This window comes from Condylostylus longicornis, unplaced genomic scaffold (genome assembly GCF_029603195.1).
Source record: "Condylostylus longicornis isolate FDR11 unplaced genomic scaffold, ASM2960319v2 ptg000055l, whole genome shotgun sequence".
NCBI lineage: Eukaryota > Metazoa > Arthropoda > Insecta > Diptera > Dolichopodidae > Condylostylus > Condylostylus longicornis.
The window spans coordinates 11,726,357-11,749,031 of record NW_026578024.1 but is presented as its reverse complement, the minus strand read 5'-3'; the positions used below and the strand labels follow the sequence as shown (position 1 = coordinate 11,749,031).

Sequence of the window (22,675 nt, the reverse complement as noted above, 5' to 3'; positions counted from 1 at the left end):
ATGAAAATTTTACTTTCACTTGCTTTCATGATGAATAAATACAAAAAAAAAAAACATGATGACGTCTAGGTGGAAACATGTCGCCAAAAAATAATATCATTAGAATTGCAAGATCCTGACAAATCATCATTGGAATTACCATCGTTACCAACTCCACCAACAGCTACCCCAAGAAATAGTGATAGTGATGAAAATATGGAATCAGATGATCATGACAGAAATGAAAATGATGAAGTAGCAAATGCTTCCATAATAACTGTAAGAACTAACCCAGATAAAATATTTTTGAAAACATCATATGAAATTTATGGTGATCCAACTAAAGAAAAAAATAATTCTTCACGAGATGAATCTGATTTTCATAAGAAAGCTATAATTGGAACTTTTGGTCGTCCAATTACTTTGGATGATATTGCAAAACAATATGGTTACCGTCCTGATACAGAAGCAGATTCATTAGATTTTGATCCTATTCGTGGTAAACTTGAAGAAGGCATTAGTAAAGGGATTATACGCACGGCAACAACAACTATAATGACTACCCCTATAGCAACAATAGTTGAAGTAGTTAATCCACTTATATCAGGAGATGGAATGCCAAATAAAATTGCTGTTGGTCGTACTGCCGACTGCCAGTACACTGTGGCTAATCTTGAAGATGAAGAAATTGAAAATGAAGAAGAATTCGAAGATGAAAATAGTATTAATCAAAAAGAACAAGAAGAAGAAGAAGAAGATGAAGAAGAAGATGATGAAGATATTGAGGAAGAAGATTCTGATGATGAAAACGAAAATGAAGAAGAAGTACAAGTATATGAAGATATTATTGAAGAAGAGGAAGAAGATGATGATGAATTCAGTATATCATATGAAATAAATCCATATCAAACATCGTCAGATGAAAAACCATTTGAACGACAAGAAAAACCAGAATTATCGCTAAATGCCAAAATGAAAAATGTTTTAGAGGAATTAGTTGAAGATGAAAGAGTTAAATTGAGTTTGTCACGTAGTATGGTAGAATCTGATGATGAAGATGATGATAAAACATTGCCAAAAAATACAGCAGATGAAGTTGATAATATTTTGGGTGAATTACAAAAACATTCTGATGTGAAAATTCAAGAAAGCAATGCAGCAAATGAAAATATTAAAAGTATAACTGCACAATTTTTACAACTTGAACAGACTCCTGAACCTTTTGAAGCTAACAAAAATATTCAGTTCTCAATATTGTCGGATCATTCAAGTTTAGAACAAAATAAAAGTTTAGATCCAATGGAAGACACTGAAAATACTTTCATTTCAAAAGCTGATGCTACAATTGGTGACGATGAATATCTTGAAGTTGATTCAGATGATGAAAGTGATGGTGAAGTAGAAGAAGATGACGATGATGATATAGATGGTAATGGTAATAATAACAGTAATATAAGTAATTCATTTGTTGACGGTTGCCGTGTCTATAAAAATCCAAATGCTGATTTATCATTCGAATTAAGGCAAACATGGGAAGTATATGAGCCTACAATTCCAGCTACACCTTTACCAACTCCAGTTGATGAAGCCCTACCCACATTTTCTAGTATTCAACCTCAAATATTGCAACAGAAGCAACAAATAACTGCCGAAAGTATAGCATTAAGAGAAAAATTATTATCTGAATTGAATGTTGGTAGTGGGCGACGTGGTAGCTCCACTGATAGCAATACTAATAATACAAATAGCAATAATGATGATATTCAACAAAAACTACTCCGTAAAGATATTGTCATTACTGAAGCTGCAGAAAAAAATCTCGACAAATATAGAAACAATGAAAAGAAACAAGAACAAATCAGTACACCATTAAATATAGAATTTGTTTCAGAAATTCCAGCAACGACATCTGTTATTACTTCATTGATAGCCCCAGCTGTTCCTGATACTAATAAGTTATTTTCATTAAATAGTGGTGGTCGTATGGATAGTGCTGATTTTATAACGGAATCACAATTGAAAGAAAATCAATCGAAAATTCCAATTCAAAAAGATCATCATCAACATATTATTCTAGATTTTGAAAATTTAGATATGACAAAGAAACAAAATCAAAATTTTATTGAAGAAGAAAAACGTGCAGCACAAGAATTTTTAACGGGAGCAAAAAATATAAAAATTTTATCAAATGTTAAAAATCATGATGAAAATGATAATAGTAATATTAAATATCAATCAGATAATCAAAATATAATAAAAAATATTAATGAAAGTGATAATATTTTAAATGAATCAAAGATTGATCCAACAACAACATCACCAACAACAACAACAACAAAACAAGAAATAAAAGTTTTTAAGAAAAAATCACCGAAAACCGAATTAACTGGTGAAGAACTTTTTAATTTAAAATTAACTAGAATGAAACATCATCCAAAAGACACTATATCATTTGATAGTTATAAAGTAATTACAACAACAAAAAATCCAAATGATACACTATCAACTACAACTTCAACCACAACAACAACACGATTATCAAGTGGTGTTATTAAAACTCGAATTAAAGAACATACTGATAATATTGATAATGATAATAAAGATGATAATAATTGTAGTTTATTAAATAAAGAATCTGAAGAAAAATCTATTGTTGTAGAATCAAGTAATAATAGCTCAAATAATAATAATAATAATAATAATGAAAATGGTAATGGTAAGAAACGAAAAAAAAATAAAAATAAAAGAAAATAATTGAAAAATACACAATATTTTATTTTTATTTTTTTCAAATTATTATTCTGCTCATATTTTGTAATTTTTATTATAAATATTATTAAATTAATTTAATAATTAATTAAAATGTTAAAATTTAACATAAAATTTTTATTACATAAATTACAAAAAAATTGAAGTTGAATTAAAAGAAAATAACAATTAAAAATATTAATTAGATTTCGTACAAACGTAGATTTTTCATAAAACATCTATGTATACATAAAAATAATATTTAAAAATATATAATTATAAAATAAAATATTAAAAATTAATATAAAATAACGGTACAATTTATTTTTTTTTTTTGTATAAAATAAATATTCTATGTATATCTATAATAATTGTAATAAAAGAGAATATATAAGAGAATTACACTATACGTAAAAATAATAACAATGTAAAAATGTTTAAAATAAAAAAAAATATCAAAATAAGTTAAAAAGAAAGAAAAAACAAAAATTTCAATTTAATAAATTAAAGCATATATTCTAAAAAAAAAAAAAAATAATTTAAAAATAAAAAACAAATTTTTTGTAAAAGAAATTAAAAACATTATACAAATACAGTATATATAACGCTTTTATTATACATAAAATTAATTAATTATTGTTATATACCAATGTTATTGTATTCAATTTACAAAGTTATAACTACATTTCCTTAATTTCTTAAAAATTTTCTTACAAGAATTGAAATAATTTTGTAATTTAATTAAAATTATTAAAATAATTTCATATTCGATTTTAATTTTTCTCAAATAATTTAATTTTCAATTAATTTATTGAGAATTAATAATATCAACCATTAATTTTCAATATTATTTCTATAATATTTACAAAATTTTATTGTCTGTTTTTAATTGTTATACAAATAATTTTTTATTAATATTAAAATTTTCAATTATGTTAATTTAAATTTTGAATTCGGGGAATCGAGAATTAAAATACGATTTTTCATCAATCTCTCTCTAACCCCGTAATTCAAAAAAAAAATTTCGGAACGTTTACACATAATATCAATTGTAATTGTAATTATTATTTATTTTATTTGTTTTTGTTTACAATTGCAGTGGCTTTTTATCAGTTGTCATTTTACTAGTTAATTGCATTTTCTTATATTTTTAGGAGTATGGAGAGAAAAAGCATTATGTACATTACAAACACATGTAAACACTGGAATTAAAATTATATTTGTAATTTTTATTTTAAAAATAACATTGGTATATACACATATTGATTTTTTAATAATTTATGTATGTAAGGCTTATATAATGTATATTTTGTATTACTATGTAAATGTTAAATTTTTAAAAGGAAAACAAATTAAAAAAAAAAAAATTATAAAAAACTCTTTAAGTAATTATTAATAATTAAAATATTATCATAAATGTCATGTAGTGTCTTTTGTTTTTTTGATAGTTGTATAATCAACCAGTAGAGTTTTCAATTTAACTATAAAAAAATTTACATTTAAGATTCTATAATAATGAAAATTATAAAAAAAAGTAAACAACACAAGATCTAAAAATTTGAAAATAGAAAAGAAAAAAAAAAAAAAGATTTTTTTTTATTACATCCCATTCCAAAATATTTTTTAAGTTTTATTTGATTTTTGATTTAAAAAAAAATTTCAATAAAATTAAAAATATTACCTTAAAATAATTAAATATAAATAATATATATATATATGTTTTTTCTTAAATTTCCTTAATTAATTTGTAATAAAGTATGTAATTCGATATTAATGAAAAAAATTTTGTTGAATTATGAAAATTATTTTTATATTATGTAATTATTATTATTATTTTTTTTTTTTGTCTTATTGCATAATTAAAATGTTATAAACAAGAAGTTTATTTTTGATAGAATCCAATATTATATTTACATATTTTTTTTTATATATAATATTATTTTAAAATGTAATTTCTAATAATTTTTTTTTAGTTTTAAAATGAATTCTACTTGCAATAAATTTAAAATAAATGAAAAAAAAATGAGAAAACACAAGAATAAAATATTAAGAAAATAATTATGTAATAAACGTAAAAATTATTATGATAAAATTGTTGCATTTTTAATTTTATAATTAATAATTAAAATTTAATTATTTAATTTTAAAATGTAGGTTCCTTTTAATAAAATATGTAATCAGTAATTGTATGTTATAAAATAAAAATCCGAAATCCGAATAATCCAAATAATGCGAAATTTAGATTATACATTTTAGTAAATATTCCGAAATCCTCAGTTCTTAGATTAATCAGTTCTATAGATTATTTACTCACCAACCACATCCACAATGTTAGAAAATTCCAAATTTTATATAGTTCCTTATTACATAAAATAACAATATTATAAAATAAATTTTAGAAAAATATAATCATTAAATATTTATTGCTATAAAATTATAGTTACAATTGATTTCCCTTTTGTATGTATATACATTAGTTCAGAAACAACATTTTAGATCCCCATTTATTTATATAATATAATCACAAAAAAAACGTATTCCATACTAGTATTTTGTTTGCAATTTTCATTTTTATTTTCAATTAATTTGTTTAAGAAAAATTTATTTTCTAAATGCAAAAGTATAAATTTTATATTTTGTAATGGAATCATCAATTATTATTGAAATTATTAATTAAATGTCTTAAAAATTTTGTTCTAAAAATCCTATTAAATTTTCGTTTATCGTAAAATGATCAAGAATCTCTTAATATTATTAGCTATTCTAAGGACTTGTATTTTAATACAAAAAATGTTACACATCATACCCATGTATAAATTATTTCTAAAATAGACAATTTTTCTCTATAGAAATTTTAAATGTTGTAGAATTTTATTTAAGCAATTTCTTGTCTCGATTAAAAAAAATTGTCTTATACATATGACACTCTTGCATAAATTTAGGAGGAATCTTAAACAGATATAAAATTTTATATATTATTGTTAATATTATTATTACTGCTAATTATAAAAAACTTGATGAAGGTTATTGTCTAGATAAAATATAAAGAAACTTGGAAGGGTATTGGGGTAGGATAGAAATTGATCTATTAATATGAAATTATTTGAGATTCATTCGAAATGTAGTTTAAAAAGAGTTATGATTACAAGCATTACAGGAAATCTATTCATCAAGGTAATAAGTAAAGGCGGTTTCATAAGGTTAGGACGGCAAATTCTTAAAAGAGCTACATTAAATTTTTCACATAAGCTTTGCACTTCTAACCTAAAGAGATGCGCATTTTCAGAAATAGCCAGTAAGTTATCAAAAATCTCATCTTTCATAATTTTTAGAAATCAATTCAGAATTAAGATTACTGAAATTATTTGCCTAACTAAAATTTCAATAATTAAGAATTTATAAAAGATAATTTTTATAATGAATATTTTCAAAATTGAAGCCAAGATCATCTCTGGAATATTAAAAATATATGATAGAAATTTAAAAATACAATGTGTGTCACAAGTACTACGGCATAAATTCATATGAGCCTATAATATATGAGCGCTCATATAAGCGATAAAATTGCGCTCATAAAAAAATATTGTTAAAATTAATTATATTTAAAATTTTATTTTACAAACTTGTGGCATGGCAATTTTTTTTCGCAATGAATATTTTATGAGAAAAGAAAAAAAATATTTTGTGTTTCCGAACTAATCCTTTAAAGTTTATTAAATTAACCAGATCGTATTTTCTGTTATATTTAAAATTATTAAACATAAATTCAAATATGACCACGTTTTTTCTAGTCTTCAATAATATTTTTCATATTTCTTTTATTTTTTTTCTTGGTTTATAAGCCCACATACAACGATACTCGTACGAGTATTATACAAAATGTGTAATTTTTTTTTTTTATAGGTTTTTGTATTTTCTTTTGAAAGTTCAAAGAATCATGATGCTTCACCAATATTATGTTTTTCCATTTAATATTTTTTTCTCTTTTTTTTTTTTGCTGTAACTCTTAATCAATCAAAAGGAAAATTTAAATAAATAAAATGAAAAATGGTTTCTGTTGGGTTTATTTTTTTTTTTTGTTTTTGCATACGTTCCTACGTTTTTTATTATCCTACGTGTGTTTATTTGTGTATATAAAATTTAAAAATTATAATAATATTTCAATATTAAAAATAAAAATAAAAATTAAATAAAAAAAATATTATTTTTTCTTTTGTTTTTCTGCTTCACTTTCTTTTCGTATACACATACAATGTTTGTTTTTTTTTTTGGAAAAAATTTAGAAGGCAAAACAACAAAATGAGCTCTTCTTAAAGTATCCAACAACTTGGTTACATGAACAAGCAGCATTTCTGGAAAATTTAAGAAAATCATGAGAAGGTCGTTTCTTGTTTTCAATTCAAGAGGAAATTTTTTTATTCTTTTTTGTTTTTTCTTTTATTATTTTGTGGAAATCATATTTAATGTAAAAAACATGTAAATAAAGATAACAATGAAAATATTATGAACATGAACCAGCAGAATATTTAATATACTATATACATATATATATGCATTAGGGTAAAATATGTGTATATATGTATGTAAATGAGTGTTGCATAAATATTTTATAGATTTGAAGTTTTACTAGTATGTTTATAAAATAAACAATAATATTCAATAATTTCAAAAGGATATTATTTCACTATTATTCACCACACATATATAAAATGTGTGCAAACAACAATATATACAATATATATATAAGAATTCTGTATGTATATAAAACATGTTAACAAAATATTTGATATAATAAAGAAAAATTTTTCTATTCAACATTAAAATTATTAGTATAAATTAAAAATTAATCAAAATATCGTTTCGCATGTAAAATAATAATAATTAATAATAAAAATAAGGTTAATATTGTTGAAAAGTGGTAGGTATCAAAAAAAAAGAACAAAAACAATTTTGTTTGCGGTTAAATTTTTTGAAGAACCTCAATAAATGTGGCAATTTATTATCAAAATTTGGGTAAATTTATTGTAGCAATACAAATTTTTTGATTTTGTTGTAAATATTATATTTGTGTATGTATATGGGACATATGCGGATTACAAATTACAATGAAATCGAAACGGAATATGAATTTGACTTTCTTCAAGTTGAATATGGAAATGTTGGTCAATAATGCCAAAATTTTCAATTTCAAATGAATTGGTAACAATATTTTCTATTTATATCTTTTAAAATTTTTATATATCGGAAATCAATAATTATTTTTATAAAATTTTTTGCTTTTACTCTTTGTATACCTTTTATTTTTTTTTTTATATTCATTTGTCAAAGAGATATTTGTGATCATTGTTCCTGACATTTCGCATTTTTTGATTAAGGTTCGACATATTAATTCTTCTGGTTTTATATATATAGCTATAGGTAAGTTACAAACATAACATAAAAATTTGCTTTTTTGGTAAGAATAAATTGATTGTTCTATATTGTAAGTATAAAATTTAAACTTTAAAAAAATAATAATAAAATTGTTCGAAATAATAAAATTTGCAGTTTAATATATAAGGTTTTTGTAAATCAATAAAGTAAATAAAATTGAGATCATTAGTATAAACGAGGATTGGTGGAATAAAAAAGAATAATTTCGAAAATTTACAAAAACACAGAGCATAATTACAGAATTAAATTCAAAGTAGACTTCTTACTCTGCCATAATGATCATTTAATTTCATATTAAAGGCTTCCCATTGGATCTGATGAAATCTAGATAAAAAATTTGGTATGCATGATGTGTTTTAAAGAAAAGATAGGATTTGGGAAAAAATATAGATTAAGTTTTATATAAAAATATTGAATTTTACGTAAACTAATTTTGAATATTGAATTTTGCGTAAAACGTAAAAAATTCAATATTTTTATATAAAACGTAAATAATCCAATAGTGTTTATGTAAAATGAAAAAATTCAGTATTTTTATATAAAATGTAAATAACACAATATTGTTTACGCAAAATGTAAAAAATTCAATATTTTTATACAAAACGTAAATAATTCAGTATTGTTTACGTAAAATGTAAAAAATTCAATATTTTCACATAAAACGTAAATAACTCATTATTGTTTACGTAAAACGTAAAAATTCAATATTTTTAGATAAAACGTAAATAATCCAGTATTGTTTACGTAAAATGTAAAAAATCCGATATTTTCATATAAAATGTAAAAAAATTCAATATTTGAACAAAAAAGGTAAACAACACAATATTGTTTACGTAAAATGTAAAAAATTCAATATTTTTATATAAAACGTAAATAACTCATTATTATTTACGTAAAATGTAAAAAATTCAATATTTTTATATATAACATAAATAGCCCAGTATTGTTTACGTAAAATGTAAAAAATTCAATATTAAACGTAAATAATCCAGTATTGTTTACGTAAAATGTAAAAAACTTAATATTTTTATATAAATAATACGTAAATAATCCAGTATTGTTTACGTAAAATGTAAAAAATTCAATATTTTTATATAAAATGTAAATAATTCAGTATTGTTTACGTAAAATGTAAAAAATTCAATATTTTCATATAAAACGTAAATAACTCATTATTGTTTACGTAAAATGTAAAAAAATTCAATATTTTCATATAAAACGTAAATAACTCATTATTGTTTACGTAAAATGTAAAAAATTCAATATTTTTATATAAAACGTAAATAATTTAGTATTGTTTACGTAAAATGTAAAAAATTCAATATTTTTATATAAAATGTAAATAATTCAGTATTGTTTACGTAAAATGTAAAAAAGTCAATATTTTCATATAAAACGTAAATAACTCATTATTGTTTACGTAAAATGTAAAAAATTCAATATTTTCACATAAAACGTAAATAATTCAGTATTGTTTACGTAAAATGTAAAAAATTCAATATTTTCATATAAAACGTAAATAACTCATTGTTGTTTACGTAAAATGTAAAAAATTCAGTATTTTTATATAAAACGTAAATAATCCAGTATTGTTTACGTGAAATGTAAAAAATCCGATATTTTCGTATAAAATGTAAAAAAAATTCAATATTAGAAATCTAGTCAGGTTTTGGTGTAAAATTTTTTTTACGCGACAATTCTTTAATTTCAAGAAAATTTCGGTCGTAAACAAAAATATTTTGTATGAACGCTTTTATTTTATCAGTTGTAGTTGACAACTGATAAAATAAAAGCGTATTTGTAGTTGTAATTTCGTAAAAGGTGGGAAAATTCTTAAATGTTTTTTTTTTTAAAATTTTGATTACAAATTTTTTGCTCTTTCTGTGTGTCAAATACTCATAACTCAATAAATGATTGCGAATTTTAATATGGTATTATATTTTGGGCATTGAATACATTTGCTATGCAAAATTATGCTTTATTCGACCGACTCTTATTCGAAAAAATGACTCTAATAGAATCAACAAAAATATAATTTTACTCAATATTACCATTAAAGTTATTGATTAATGGTTTAATAATTAATAAATAAATTGATATTTTTTTTAATTTAATCAAATTTTAAATATCCTTATTGAATAACAAAAAAAAAAGGACATTGCAAGTTTATCATAATAAATTTTAAAAATATTTTTTTAAATGCCGTTTTCAATTCATTTAATAGAAATGTACAAAAATCCTTTTTATTTTACCATTTAATACAATATTGTACACGAGTAGATAATTTAAAAAAAAATAATAAATGAAAATTATTTCTCTGAAAATGATTTTCATCAACTGAAATTCATTAATCAGTTTGTCAAATTAATATTTTTCCATACTACTATAATGCAGTACATATCCTCTAGAGTCTCTGAATTTGCCTTTAAATTATTAACGTGTGCAAAAGAAATATCCTTGATATTTTAATACAATTTTCCCTTTTTACTTTATTGTATATACATACATATTTGTAGATATATGCTCTTATTATATGAATATATAATAAGGAAGAAATTTAAATTTGACAGAAAATTGTGTAATTAAATTTTTGTTTTATATAATTTGTTTTTTTTTCAGTTTTTTTTTTTGGGCAATACAAGAATGTATAAGTATGTTAAAGTTTAATGAGTTTTTCCTACTGTTTTTTAGTTCACATGTTGTTAATTTATTACATTTGGATGAATATTATTGAAGGGCAAAAGTATTTCTCATATATTAAGAATCCTTTCCTTCGTTTTTAATATCGAGAATTCTTATGAATTACTTTAAAGTAATAGGACATTGTTTAAGTTAATTCAATGAAACTTGATTGTATGCATTTCTTTACGAGTACGGATTTTTAGACATAAAACGTGTGAGTTAAGAAATGTCTATTCATGGTAGAGTTGGCCATCTTGATCTTGTAATACCATATGAATGATCCATATGACACTTACGAAAGCAATTCTCTAGGGTTTACATGGTATCAATCATTCGTTAAGAATTTTTGCGTATAAGCTAGGCTGTTTTTAAATTGTATAAATTTAATGTTATTAATTTGTTTTAACTATTTTTGTATTCTAAACTTCAACTGACCAATTGTAATTTACTCGTTTGAATAATAAAATATGTAATGTATGCATATTTTCATTAATACATACATATTTGAATAAATACACAGAGGGTATAAAGTTAAAAAGAATTCCCACAAATGTTTTTCATATCTGTTTTTCGTGGAATTAAAGAAAATTTCTTTGTTGTTAAAAGAACGTTAATTAATGTTACTTCATTTAAAATGGAAATATTAATAAAAAAAAAAAATCAAAAAACAGGATAATATTAAATAAGCAGGAAAGGTATGTGTAAAATAAGCAAGTGTTTATAATTATTATACAAGGGTCATATTGTGATCACATGATTTTTTAGCAATAACTGGACGAATACAAATCTGATTTTTCTTTCGCGTTTTCTGATTTTTCTTTCGCGGAACAACAATATTATTTTCAATTAAGTGATGGCATACAAATTTAATAATTCCAAAATAATAGAAATAAAATATTCAGCGCATCACAGTCAAAATTCTTTCCCATATTCGCTAAAACTAATTACGAAGCCAAAATATTGTACGTTTAGTTATGACGTAGAATGGGATATTATTCAAACAAATTCCAATTTTCAAATTAAAATCAATTAAAATTTTTGAGGTTATTTACTGAAATCATATGCCATCTTTGAACTATTGTTAAATAATTTTTATATTCCGTCTAGTAAAGTATAGAGTTCAAATTCAAAGAAGTTTTTGTTTAATGTACACAAAAAATAAAGATTTTTGTAAGGATAGAATCCTTTACCTTCGAAATGCGATATTGCCGCATAACTATATAATTCAGCAATTCACATTAATAAGCTGAATTGTATATTAATATCGTATTATTGCATTTCGAAAGTCAAGCAATCTTAAATTTTTATTAATAACTCGTTTGATGAAAAATTTTTCGAAAATAAATTTATTGATAATTAAATTTAATTAAAATTCATCAAATTCCAAAAAGATCAATGAACTTCATTTAAATATTTAATTAAAAAAAAAAATTAATACTCACACCTTCGTTTTGAATGTTTCAAAAAATTGTGTCCATTTTTTAAGGTACTCGTATGTACGGTGAGGACTACATACAAATTTAATGAATCGGTGCAAATAAACAAAAAAATAAACAAAGTGAAAAAAAAAATTGTTAAGAAAAAAAAACCTCACTGAAAAATTTTCACTCATGAAAGTAAACAAATTAGAATAAACCGAAAGTCAAATAAAAAAGATAAAAAAAAAAATATTTATATTTTTTCCTTTTATGGGCTTTGACTTAGAAAAGCCCGACATGTCACTAATAATTTACCATCAAATCCTAATATTAGCTTTTCCTAACTAAGTTGAAAAAAAAAGAAGAGAATTTTTTTTTTACTCTTTTTATTTATTTTAGGTTTTCGTTCTAACGTTAGAAATGACGATATAATTGTACATACACCATTTATACAAACCATATGCATATATACGTACAGAAGGAGAGAAGGATACACGAAGTAGAAAAAAAGACTAATAATTTATCCTTGTATATCTTTGACTTGTATACGACCTAGTACGACAAAATAGTAAAATAAGCGCATTGAAAGGTAAAAGTCAAATAAAATTAAGAAACATGAAAAATTTTTTGGAGGGAAATGAGAAAAAACTTGGTACATTAAATAAATTTCTAATATACAACTTCTTAGTTTGTACTATATGGTTATACACATTATTTAGAAAACATACATACTATGTAATATAAAGAATATACATAAGAACTTAGGCCATTTATTTGGAACAAAAATTTAAATCACAAATTAGAAATTTTTTAAAAATTTGTTTTGCAGTGTGATGACCATTTATCTGAAATAATATCAAGAGCGTTACTATGGATTCACCTTTGACATTGCGGAAGATTTACCGGGTAGAAATCTAAATAACAAAGAGTTTATAGAAAGCAATATTGTGGTACGCAGTTATACCACAGTCTCCATAAATGATATATTGACCCTCCGGTCCACGATAAAAAAATTTTAGTCATTTATTCTGACTTCTCTCAATTTTTTTTGGTTCAATGTCTTTAAAATATTCGACCATAATTGATTATTTTATTCGAATCATTACACACACAACCCAACTAAAGTGTATATCTCATTTTTAAACAATTATCACATTTGAATGTGTTATAAATGCACTATTCTAGTATAATTAGATTTTCACATAAAAATAATAATTGCAAACAATTCATGTTATAACAATTTAAAGGAGCATGGTCAAAAAGCTGAAAAAATATATATTATTGATTTCTTATCACACATACATACATAGTAGAACTCAGTGATTATATTTTTAATATTTTTAACATTTTAAAGAATTTTTGTTGTTTTGAAAAAAAAAATTCACTTTACAAAATTCAACAAGTTTATATAAGATTAGAATTTTACAAATCACTTAATTCAGCGTCACATTCCTACAATTCATAGCATTTATAAAAAGAGCTAGTTTGTCTGATTTCAGTTTAGAACGATTTTTAATGACTTTAATAAAGGGCTACATATTTAATGCAACATGTCTTAAGTGCTGACAATTTTGTATAGTTGCATGGCAGTTCACAACGAATCAAAGAAATTGACATAATAAAAATAAATAATTTTAAAATGAATGTCACAATGACAAACTGGGTCGCCCTTTCACTGTTTATCAAATAAATATTGAATTATAATATAAAAAGCAAAAAAAAAATTCTTTTACGTGAACGAAAGCAACAAGTGATAAATTTATAAATAAAACAAAAAAAAAATTAAAATTATTTTATTAATAATTTTTTTTTCTTTCACTTTTGTTGACATTTCTACTTCCAATCAACTAATTAACTTGCCACTAAAATGTCAAAAAAAGAACGGCAAACGAAAAGACAATATAGAATAATAAAAAAGAAAAAAAAAATTAACAAACACAATGAAAGAGAAAATATTATCAAGTACAAAATTATAATAATTTGAGACCATTTTGATTGGCAATAAAATAATGAGTTGATGTATTAGTAGTGCCTTGCCTATAGTTTGTCAAATGACACGAAAAAGAGAGGGGGAAGAAAAAGGGAGAGAGAAAGAATAAACAATGTTATGTTGTATATTTTTTTTACATTTCTTTTGTAGTTTGTTTATCTTTTTTTTGTTATTTTTCTTTTTTGTTTTGAATTGAACTAAATGGAATCAGAACGTAAAACAAAAAATAATAAAGTTGGGTCAAACCAATGGTTTGTATTGTAGCACTTTTCCCTTCAACAAGTGAAAATACTGCTTTTAAAAACAGTCAATGTATATCTACCACACTATTAAAATTATTTTCATTTATAAACGAAACTATTTCTAGGATTGCATATATTTAGGATGAACCATTTATGCAGTCTTTGAAATAAAGCAAAATTTAATATAAACAGGGGTTAACATAATGCTCGATTTTAAGGGTTAATTGTGTGAGTTAAGAAAAATAATTATATTTTTTAATGTCACGGAATTTACCGTTAACTTTTTGCGTTTATAGAAATTTGAAAAAACTTGCGGTTTCAGGAATACAAGGTGTCAAAAATGCAAATTTTACAAATTTCAAGAGGCCATAACTTGAGAGGGGGTGGAGATGGAAAAAAATTTTCTTCTAACGAAATGAATTACTTGTTAATGTCTAAAAGCCCCTAAAATTTCAAGCTTCTACAGGCTGGGGTCTAGAAGAAAAACGACATCAAAAATTAAAAAAAAAGAAGGACTTTAGATAACGGTAAATTTGAACGGCCATTTTGTTTTTCTAAAATTTAACTTTAGTATACCGCGCAAGGGGAAGCAAGCCACTGCCTTTCTGCCTTTGCAAAATTTCAAAAATGCTTATGGTTTCATTGCAACAAATAGTTAAAATAGGCCATTTTTAGTGCTTTGGGGGGGTATAACTTCTAGAGGGGCGGAGATAGGTAAAAATTTTGTTGTACGAAAATAAGTTTCTAGTAAAGATCTATGTACGTATTAAATTTCAGCTTTCCATCTTTAAGAATGTAGAAGTTTTGTAAACAGACACACGGACAGACGGACGGACGGACGGACGGACAGAGTGAAACTAATAAGCACTTTTTTTCAAAAAATTTTTGGAAAAGTGCTAAAAACAAAGAAAATCGGAAACAGAACAAAATATTAACAAAATGGAATAATTATAGAAAGGGATAATTTCTTTCAAGGAAACTACCAATTTGAATATTATTAAAATTTAATATTATTTGTAAATTGATTTTGTATTCATGAAAATAATAACTGCTATTAAGCACTTTATTTCTCTTTATTTTCTTTTGAATATTTTTGTTACTCAATTTTTTAGATTTTAGGGGGGCAAGTATGAAAATAACATTGTTTTATTCTTTGTAGAAATGAAAATTCTAAATTGATTACTGGTTATGATTTTTGTGGTAGGAGAATTAAAAATAAAATAAAAAAATAACCAATAAATAAACAGGCATTATTTACATAATTCTAGTAAAGTGACAATAGAAATTACAAGTGGTTGGTTGGATAATGGGGATAAACACGGGGAAAATGAACAAGCAAAAAAAATTTCAAGCAAATTTTTAGTATTGTATATAATCTGTGGGTGTAAGGTAATTTTAAATACAAAGACAAAATAATAAAAATTACTAAAATTCTTCATATTTATAATCTGTTCCAATATTCATAAATAATAAATTATTATAAAACAATAAAAATGAGAAATAAATTAGTCTTTGGAATTCTAATGGAAAAAAAAATTTTATCCTTTGTACTTTTATAATTTATTCAATATGTAAAAAGTGTGTTACTGAAAATAATGTGCGGGATGTAGGATAATATTTGAATTAGAATTTTTTTTCTACAATTATTACATAATTTTACAAACTGTTCCATATAAACAATTATATTGTAAATTTATGAGGTTAGTTTAGTGTTTTAATTAATATTTCGAAATCAACTGACGTAGTTTAATAAATTTTTATTGCAGGAGTAGCGTGTCAGTTTAAAAATTTATGTGATTTTCAGTAATCTTACCTTTGTAACTCAGTTATCATAACTTACACGTTGTCATAATAATTTACTCATAACTGTCTCTTCTGTCTTTCAATCAGCCTTAAATAAAAATAAGGTAGAATCTAGTTAACATTGCATCGAAAAATACTCAAAATTTAGTGACATTTATCGAGCTAATAAAATAAACAAGATCCATTTGATATTACTCTTTGTGAAAATAGCCCTGATTTTTTTAATTTCACATGAATTCAATGAAGATTCTGCATGCTGTGCAGAATGCTTCGAGAATGGGCGATCCATTTTCGAGAAAATTTCTAATTATGTAAATTATGAATTATATAACACACAGATTACGGAATTATCACATAAAGTTATAGCCTATTTACAATAATTTCAGAAAAAAACTAGTTTTCTCTAATAGAGCCTCTAGCTCCAAAATCGTTTACAAAAGAAACCCATTGTAGAACAATTTTGTTCCTTATATATTATGTCAATGCAACTCTGTATGAAACACATTTCAAAATAAGCGCATTGTGATGCTATCCGATGTGATTTCACGCGGATTCCATCATATTTTATTTTCAGGTACGCTATGAGATATAAATGTACAGAACACTAGAAAAGATGGAAGGTATAAAGAAAATGGGAATTATATTATGGCAACTTATAAAAGCAATTTTTCGCAGTAACATTATTTTCCGGATAAAAGAATCTTTATTTACGTTAATTAAATTTCAATCTGAAAACCGACTTAAAACAAATTCCAAATGAGGAAAATATGATTTATATGAAAGAAAAATTTTCAGTTCTACATTTGAATATTAGTTGATCTTGAAAACTTCAATAGTTGAACACATATGCCAAGAAAAATATTGGGACAAACCCAAAGTTTTATAAATAAAGGACAGTTTAAGTACAATTTGATCAAATTTCGACCATATTAAATAATTTTATTTTTTCTATTAAAATTATAATTTTTTATGGACCATAATTTTCTTAATACCTTTTTATTAATTATATAAGGTACAAAACCAGACAGTCAATACGGCATTTTATTAAATAAAGCTCATAACTTTAGCAATTATATAATATTAGAACATTGAACTCGTGGTTAATTATTTTTTTTTGTGGTAAATAATTTTTCAAGAAACTAAAAAAAAATATATAATTACATACCGCGTAAATTAATATATTAATTTAATAAACATTTATTATACAAGATGACAGCGTACACGTACATCTACAATTTAATATATAAATTAAAAATAATTGAATTAATATTTGTTATACTGTATATGTATATATACATTTTAATAAATTTAGTAGACAGGAAAAGTATAAGAAATGTGAGCAACAAACTTTTATGTACTTTCGTGATAATAATTGGAATTAATTATAATTTTATTATTAAAATGTACGCCTATATGTTTTATATAATAATAATAATAATAAATTGTTATACAATATAAATTGTTGTATATTAAAAAGGATTTAGAAAAAAATATTACATGTTTTTAATCCCAATGTCAAATATAAACTGTTCAGTATAATAAGAAATAATTTAATTTGTGTGTAAGTATATTCATGTGTACAGAATAATAAATGTGTATAAGGTTAAATAAAATCAAAATTTCTAATTTTATATTAATTAACAATTTTTTTTTTTAATAAAATAGGATTTTAGCCTAAAATAATAAAGAAAATTTGTCAATTAGAAAATAAACGTAAATTTGTTTCAATTAACAATATAGGGGTCTTCAAAGTTCTCATGGTCTACATTTAAGATTTGAGGTTCTTATATACAATCTAAAAATAGTGAGGCTCATTTCTAAATAGCAACAAGCAATTAGCTAACACTAGTTCATAACTACTATAGAATATAGATTCCTAACTATGTCAAAAGAAAGTTTTTACGAGCTACATGTATATCCATATATGAAGTTTTTACGAGCTACCGGATATGTATATCCGGTTTTCAAAAATTAACAACTATTCACTAATTATTTGTTTTAAGGAACTCTTAATTGTTACGCCAATAATACCTTAATTTCGAATAAGTTAAGAACCTTGTATTTTCAATTGGTGGCCCATCATATTCTCGTGAATATACGTAATATTACTCTTGAATGTAAAATAGCGAATATAAGGTCATTGTGATCATGGTGATTGTTACTAATCCTACATAGTATAAAGTTACCAAACAATGAAGAAAATGGTTAAAAAAAATTGATATTTTAAGGAATGCTTTCATAATTTAACCTTGTGTCCAAAAATTTCCGATAAAATTTTGTAAGTAGCTCTTTGTATAATTTCAAAATCTCAGATTTCATAATTTTTCTGCTTCAGTAAATAAATTTATATTTATGTAGGTAATATGGAAAAATATTCAAATTACATGTAATTCAAAAATTTTGCAAATAAATCAGCATTATTTAAACATGAAATAAAAAAATAAAAAATTTAGTGACGACTCTATCCCCCGCCGAGTATACTAAAATAAATCTTATATGTGTATATGTAAATAAAAAGCTCTACAAGTTATATTACCTATGTTAAATATAAAAATACGCGTAAAAAATAAACTAACGAGACTAAAGTAAAAAAAAAATAATAAGATAAAATCAAAATACTTACACGAACATAAAGGTAACGTATTAAAGTCTATATATATACCAAATAAATTATTGAAAATGTCAACAAGTTGTATAACAAGGACGAACCAACTTATTTCGATGTTTATTACCTTAATTTTTTTATATTATGTACGCATTACATTTTTATTACAAATATGCATATTTATTACAAACATTCAAATCCTACATATAAGTAGCTACACGAATACACACAAGAACGAGTAGTAGGTGTTTATTGGATAGTACACGTAAGTATATTCGACAAATAAAATAATATTATACTATTGTATTGTGGTAAGTATTAAAATTAAATCTTGAATTTTATAGGTTCAAATAATATTATATGCCGGTTAAGTTAAACAAGGGCTTAAAAAAATTTAGAAAATATGCTATTGAAAAATTGATATTCTATGAAGCATAAGCAAAGTGATCGTAAGTGAAGTAAGGATTTTAAAATAAAATTTAAATGCGTACTTTTAAAAGTCTAACAAACTTAGAAAAATAGTAATGGTTTTATTCTACTGGGCAACATGTGGTCTCTATTTCATTAGCCTCGAGTTTTTTTTCATTAAAAAATAAGAGAGATTGTCTGTATCGCATCATTCCCTTGAACAATTTTTTTTTTTCGAAAAATTTCGCGTCAAATTCTAACGTACATTCATATTTTACATAATATGCTCACTTAGCATTTAAAATTCCCCCTGAAACTCGGCCTTTTTGCATTGTTTTTATTGTAATTACCTGCGTTACATAAAAATCCTAAAATCGTTACCTAAAAATCTGCGTTATTTTCTTACTTATGACTACGGGTATGAATATATATTATGTATAGTTCCTTAAGCTAACCATTACTTCTCATTCTGTAAAAAAAATTTTCGATAATTCACATAAAAACGATTTGATAATGAATAAACTATTATACAATTGAATAAAATCAAATAAATTTTCACTGAATCAAGTTAAGAAGCACTTTTCCTTTGACTAGGTGAACATATTTTATTTGTCAAAAATTAATTTGCTGACAATATTTAAAATAAATATTTCTGTATCAAAAAATAGATAAGTTATTGCATATATTTTGGATGAGAGAAAAACATAATGGTTAAATTGGTCGGTTAGGCAAGTGAGTTAAGATAAAAAATTACATTTTTGACAGCATGATATTAATCGTTAACTTTTCGCTTTTATGGAAATTTAGAAAAGCTTCCACTCTCAAAAACATAAAGCGTCGAAAATTCAAATTGTGTATGAATTTCGAAAGGCGATATGATAACTTGAAACGTTAGGAAAGGTAGAAAAAAGCTTTTGCTCTAACCAAATAACCTATTTATCAGTGCCTAACAGCTAAAATTTCAGTTTTCTTCTGCTGTTTCGTGTTTCTTTTCTGCATTTTTTAAGAATATAAAATTTTTGTGATTTAGATAATATAAATATTAATAAGATGGAATTTCTAGGATTTGATGGGCTAAAGAGAGGACTGGGGGGGCGAGACACGCTTCTTCTCGTAAAATAAGTGTCCATTAAACACATACTGGTACATAAAATTTCAAATTTCTACCACAAAGGGTGTACAAGTCTTGTAAGCAAACGCACGGAGAGATGGGCGGACATAGTAAAATTATAGTAATCACTTTTTTGAAAAAAAAAAAAATAAAAGAAAATAAAATAAAATTAGACACTTACTATTTTCATAAGAAGAATATGAATAAATTTTTGTATGCCGCATAGGACAGGACTACAAATCATTTCAAGGAAAACAAAAAAAAAGAAATAAAAAAAACAGATAAAATTAAAAAGAACTACCTGGAGAAAAAGCACAGGTGAAAACTTTCAAAAGAAGATTAGAATAAGTTAACGTTTTATATTAGACTTCAATTCTTCCTCTCACACCCTCCTACTCTCTTATAGAGCATAATATACTAAGTTAAGTTGTAAATTGCGTGACAAGTGAACGTTTAATTTTTTTTTTTTGTTTTTTTTAATGTTTTTCTAATGTTTTTCCAATGAAGTAAGAAAAAGTAGAAATTAAAAACAAAAAAACAAAAATTTTTTTTTTGTTTTTAATTTCTCTTTGTTATTTTTTGTATTGTAGTTTATTTTCTTTAATTCCCCTCAATGGCGTAATAAGTTTGATTCTTTATGTTTCATAATAGAACAAGAGAGTATAAAAGTGAAATGAGAGAATTATTATTGTTTTTGCTTTTCTTATATGCATCGTAGTGTTTTCCTTTTAACGTTTATTGTTATACGACATAAGGGAATGGTTAGCTTTAAGTTGCCATTATTCTTTTATTTTCGTTTTAGTTTTTTGTTCTTTTTCCTTGTGTTCTTTATTCTTTTTGAAACGACTTACATATTAATCTAAAAAGGACATTGTATAGATATTGAAGAATTGGCAAAATATTAAAGAAGAAAAAACAAAACTGGGAGCCGAAGTAAAATAAGAAAAAAAATTAAGGGAAAAAAAGTTTCAAAAGGCATTAAAAAAATACTTTACAAAACAAATTGATTTCGATTTGGTATATAAAACAAAATGTCATACAAAACAATTGACATTTAATAAATATATGAGCTTATTTTGTACTTATTTTTTATTATACATAATATAGCCTTATATACATATATTATGTATGTATGAAAGTGAACATGGACGTGGAAGAAAATACGGAAAATTGCTTTTTTTTTGTGGAATTTTTCATGTTTTAAAGAACATTTTATTCGAATTGTATAAAGAACGAAATTTTTTAAATTTCAATTTGAACAAAAGTAAAAAGAACTATTTTATAAAATGACATCCTTTACCTTAAAAATGGTTGTATGTGTGAATGTATTTTGCAAAATAATTTTTTTTGTTCTCCAAAATTATGACATTTTTCTTTCATTATTTCTTGGTAATAATTGCTATCCTATAATTTTGAGATCCAGGACGGCTGGCGATAAATAAGCAAAATAATGAATGAAACTGTTAAGCATGAACTGTCAAATTATTGTCTTTGTGACGTGAGTAAGGTATTTAAAAAAAATTGTTAAACAGCTAAACAACACAATTATTGCTAATATAAAATTCCAGTTGAAGCAAGAAATAAAATCAGTATTTTCTAATCATTTACAAGATCTGTTGAATAATATTCATAACCGCCGCCATTTTTCAGGAGTCTGAATCGTTTTCCGGGAGATATTTAATACACAGCGATGTAGAAAACTTCGAATAAATTTCTTTCTGATGACGTCACATTTTGAAGTGTCATTCAGAACATTTTGCAAATTATTAGAATTTATGCAAAAATATTATCTGCCAAACTATTTTGTTTTTCTGCCAAATCACTGAGACTTATTGAAAACTATTATGAATATGTAATGACGTCAAATTAATTACAATATTTTATTTCACTGAAATCTTTATCCTCTATCCTTTATATCTCTTAATATAAAAATAAAATCTACATAAATATATAGGTATGTATATTATGCTTTTTAAATAATTACCGTAAATTATAATGTTTGATATTAATTTTTAAAATATGACGTAAATTTCCTCCACAACAAAAATTATTTACTCTCTTATTATTATGTATATACTTATATTTGCTTAAATTCTAAATATTCTTCCTTTCAGCTAATTAAAAATAAAATTTTATATTTTAACTATAATCAAATTTATTTACAAGGGCAAATGAATGCTAAACTTAAAGCTACATATATATAAAACAAATTTTTCCAAAAATACAGAAAATTTTCAAAATTCTTATGTACGAGTA

General features: G+C 23.6%; 1 protein-coding gene across 14 annotated transcripts in view; it reads left to right on the top strand.

The window, feature by feature from the left end:
- Positions 1–7,419, top strand: part of LOC129612078 (protein lap4-like) — a 324,013-nt gene extending 316,594 nt beyond the window's left edge. For 9 of the 14 annotated variants that reach the window (XM_055525558.1, XM_055525557.1, XM_055525561.1 and 6 more), the window contains one exon: positions 70–2,831. In XM_055525558.1, coding sequence (XP_055381533.1) covers positions 70–2,733 — 2,664 coding nt within the window. In that variant the 3' untranslated portion in view covers positions 2,734–2,831. Of the gene's footprint in view, positions 1–69; positions 2,833–7,010 lie in introns of those variants that run through there. The other 5 variants (XM_055525560.1, XM_055525556.1, XM_055525569.1 and 2 more) reach the window with 4 other exon arrangements.
- Positions 7,420–22,675: the final 15,256 nt, after the last annotated feature.